The following is a 3,700-nucleotide window of genomic DNA, read 5'->3' on the forward strand; positions in this document are numbered from 1 at the left end:
ATAGTCATCAATATGGCATTAAGTTAGAAGGGGAATAGGGTACTCATAACCTCAAAGTGCTACCTTAAAAAGCATTGATTTTAGGTGTTCAATGGGCATTTCCAACATCTTTTTGTGTAGGGAAGGCAGGTGCTAAACATTACACCTTCATACTATATAGCCAATGACATAATTGCATAGGCCTTTCAGATAAATGGGTGAAAAAAAACCAAGACATATTCTGAAAAAAGCTAACACCAAGAAAACATTTTAATTAAACTACAGAAACAATGGTTATAGTACAGAATATTCATAAGCAAAACGATACACCATGTTTTTAAGTACTTACAAAGTTACAAACCATTTGCTTCCTTAACATTTTCCATATTTTAAGTTCATACATGAGGATGATCAGATTTACCATGGGTGGGGGGGCAGGGGAATAAAGGTGTATTTATCATCATCTAGATGTGCTCACTGTATGCTCCGTTATTTATATGCAAGGCCCGGGTGACTGGAAGTGCAGTTGTCAGGCATTTTAATAAACTGGACAGCCATTTGTTTCTGCACGACAAGGCATCTTTACACAGGAGCAATCAGGAGAAAACAGGAAACAGCCAAGCACTCTGCACTGCAACACGCCACCTTAACAGCTAACCAGCATTACTCAACTGCTACACAACTGCGCCTAGTGCACAAAAATACATAAGAGAAGAGATTAGAATTGTGTTTGGTAAACAATCCTTAAAAAAAAAAATCAAGTCTTTTCACCTGAAGTCTTTATACAAATTTGGATTCAGATTACCATTTAGGTCTGAAGGTAAATAACATATAAACAAATTTACACCAACTTTTGTAGGTTTTTAATTTTAAGGAATGAAGGCAATGTTGAGTCAATCTCTTGACAGCTTTAGGCTGTGTGTAATGGCTGCACACGTTTCCTTAAAAGTCAGGAGGCCACAAATTAGGTTACCAATCTGTTTAATTTCAAACAAAAAAAGTCAGCACTATATAAACAAAATGAAATTTTACCTCAAATATCCAATCCAATAATGAAATCTGAAGTCGTTCACCTCACTAAATTACAAGAAATTTGAATAACAGCAACAAAATGGCACATAAAATGAAGTTTGCCACCTGAGGCAAAGATTAAAACAAGTAAAAAGTTAGACAAATGTTACAAAATAACCTTTTCAACAGCCAGTTGCTTGTTCCAAGGACTCTTCGATGGACCGATGGACTGAGTATGTAGTCCTTTTTTCCCCAAGTCCTCTGTTATGCTGCTTTCGGATACATCTAGGTTTGAAAAGAAAAAGGTTCAGTTTACCTTCCAATACTTACAAAGATATAGTGCACATGGTTTCAGTTTCAGGCATGTACTTACTAAAAGGCTCTGGTGAAACAAGGAGATTACAGTAAGGTTCCACCAGCCACTATCCGGTTTTTTTTTTTTTGGTCTTTAAGGCCCAATTAAGAGAATTTTGAAGGCTACCAACAGCATTTAGAAGTTTGAATTTTTGGCCAAATAACCAAGGTGGAAAAAGGTAAGGGGGGGAAAAAAGGAAAAATAAAGGGCTGTATCCAAACAAAAACTGGAAATCGGGAAATTATTGTATTCTTTAAGTAACTTATTTTCAAATAAAACATTTCGCAATTGAGATTAACGTCTTTATTGAGCTACTCAGGGCCCTTTCCTTTTAAAAAACAGGACCAAACAATTTGAGAGTTAAAGACACACTATCCTTTCCCCACCCCGTGCAATACCTGCATAAACTTTCTTTTGGGGTTCCAAAAAGTTCATTGCTTCTTAATTGCAATTCGTTTGCCACATCCATTAGAATACGAAGTCCCATCAGTACAACAATAGTTGAACTGATCGTTTGTCTCTAAGAGGATAGTGCATCTTTAACGTTTAAAGACAAACCTGCTCCAATACACGCCCACAGAAACTGGTCCCTGGAGGATCAGCCAAATCAGTTAAAATCTGCAATACTGGCCAATATTCTTTTATCAAACAGGAGACCGCAGCTTTAAAGGGGGAAAATGCAGACGTTGGATAAAAACAGCAAGAAATAGTCATTTTCATCAATAGGTCTCAAACAGCTTACGAACAGCCACTCAGCTAAGCGCCACACTCATGCTCCTGCGACCCCTCGACACGCCCAGCGCAGCCCTCCGCAGCCGGGCGGGCGGCGGCGCCGACATTACCATGTGCTCACGAGGACACGGCGCCCTCCTCCTCCGGAGACTTGGGCGGGCTCTTGGACCGCGAGCGGGACTTGGACTCCCTCTTGGACACTGGCGGCGGGCTTCGGGAGCGGGACCGGGAGCGCGAGCGCGAGCGGGACCGGGACACCGACGACGACTTGGACTTGGACCTGCGCGCCGAGCGGGACTTGGAGGTGGAGCGGCTGCGGGAGCGCGTGCGGGAGCGCGACTTGGAGCGGCTGTAGCGCGAGCGGCTGCGGGAGCGGGACCGGCTGCGACTCCGGGAGCGGGATCGGCGGCGGCGGCGAGGGCTGCGGGCGGAGGGAGGGCGCGGTGAGCGGCGGCCCCAGGCCTCCCGCGCCCCGCCCCGCCGCCATTACGCCGCCGCCGCCGCCATTTCCCTCCCGCCCGCCCTCCGCGCTCACCTGCGGCTCCGCCGGCCGTAGCCGCCGCCCCCGTACCTGCGGGGCGGCGGGCCGCGGCGGCTGTGGTGCGAGTCGGGCGGGCGGCCGTAGCGCGCCATCTGCACCCGCAGCTCGCGCCCGTCCAGCACGGCGCCGTCCATGGCGTCCATGGCGTCCTCGGCGTCGCGCTTGTCGTGGAAGCGCACGAAGGCGAAGCCGCGGGACTCCTTGGTGTAGCGGTCCCGCGGGATGTACACGTCGCCCACGCGCCCGTACTTTTCGAAGACGCGCCTCAGCGTGTCGGGCGAGGTGCGGTAGGTCAGGTTGTCCACCTTGAGGGAGGTCATGCCCTCCACATCGGGAGGCGGGCGGCCGTAGCTCATGGCTCCGAGGCGGCCCGGGGCCCCGCGAACTGGCGCCGAGACGCTAACGGCCTGGGCGGGCCGGCGCGCTGCAAGCAGGCAGCGGTCTTCTCAGGTCCGGGGGCGACGCCGCGCCCTAGCAGCTGCTTTCCGCGTGGAGAGGCCGGGAAGAGGGGCGGGCTGGCGGGCGTGCTACCTCCGCAACTGGGAGCACCTGAGCAGCAACTGGATAGGCGGCCGAACCCAGCGCCCATTTATAGCCCTTCTCACAAAATGGCGCCCGCGCCACCCGGAAATGAATCCTCTGATTGGCTCCCCTCACCCGCTCCGTAATGTCGCCGCCGCGCGCCCCACCCCTGCCCGGCGCGCCTGCGCAGAGCTTAGCGGGCGGGCCAAAAACCGCGCAGTCACCGCAGGCGGGAACGGGGAGTGGAACCTAGGGCAGTTGGAAAGCCCGCGAAATGCTCTTTCAGGCGGCGAGACAGAACCTGGGCCCTCGGGCTGGAGGAAGGAGAGGCGGGCCCTATCTCAGCCCCGCCTGTTTCTCATGCCAATACGAGAGCTCCACGCAGCTCCTGGGCGCGGCCCCAGCCCTGCCTCTGTCAGAGTGGTAGTCCTGCTCCCAGTGCTTTGTGTCCTCGCCGCCTCAGACTCCCTTCCCGCAGCTCGCTACGGCCTGAGGCTGGGTTGCTACCCCTGGGCCTGGGGCTCTCGCGGTACGCGTGCGCGGCCCGCAGCCGGGACTCC

General features: G+C 52.2%; 1 protein-coding gene across 5 annotated transcripts; it reads right to left on the reverse strand.

Annotated features, from left to right (window-relative positions):
- Window positions 1-231: 231 nt before the first annotated feature.
- Window positions 232-3,180, reverse strand: Srsf2 (serine and arginine rich splicing factor 2). 5 transcript variants are annotated; one of them, XR_006852757.2, is made up of 4 exons: window positions 2,613-3,180; window positions 2,188-2,498; window positions 1,904-2,007; window positions 232-1,275 (listed from the first exon to the last, which is right to left on the reverse strand). XR_006852757.2 is itself a non-coding variant. In XM_046449493.2 (3 exons), exons 1-2 carry the CDS (start codon window positions 2,972-2,974, stop codon window positions 2,195-2,197), a joined length of 666 nt encoding a protein of 221 aa, XP_046305449.1. In that variant the 5' UTR covers window positions 2,975-3,180; the 3' UTR covers window positions 232-2,007; window positions 2,188-2,194. The 5 variants fall into 5 exon arrangements, 2 of the variants coding, with proteins under 2 accessions (XP_046305449.1, XP_046305448.1); XR_009227268.1 differs by having other exon boundaries at window positions 232-667; window positions 1,169-1,275; window positions 1,904-2,498; window positions 2,613-3,178; XR_009227267.1 differs by lacking the exon at window positions 1,904-2,007 and having other exon boundaries at window positions 232-667; window positions 1,169-1,275; window positions 2,613-3,175.
- Window positions 3,181-3,700: the final 520 nt, after the last annotated feature.

This window comes from Marmota monax, unplaced genomic scaffold (assembly GCF_021218885.2).
Source record: "Marmota monax isolate L192 unplaced genomic scaffold, Marmota_monax_Labrador192_F-V1.1 WCK01_AAM20220418_F8-fsc00292, whole genome shotgun sequence".
Lineage (NCBI taxonomy): Eukaryota > Metazoa > Chordata > Mammalia > Rodentia > Sciuridae > Marmota > Marmota monax.

Excerpts from the sequence above, each read along its gene's own strand:
- Srsf2 (XM_046449493.2), bottom strand. The coding sequence starts at position 2,974 with ATGAGCTACGGCCGCCCGCCTCCCGATGTGGAGGGCATGACCTCCCTC. Across the intron at positions 2,499-2,612 it reads TACGGCCGGCGGAGCCGCAG|CCCTCGCCGCCGCCGCCGAT; the intron begins GTGAGCGCGGAG and ends CTCCGCCCGCAG.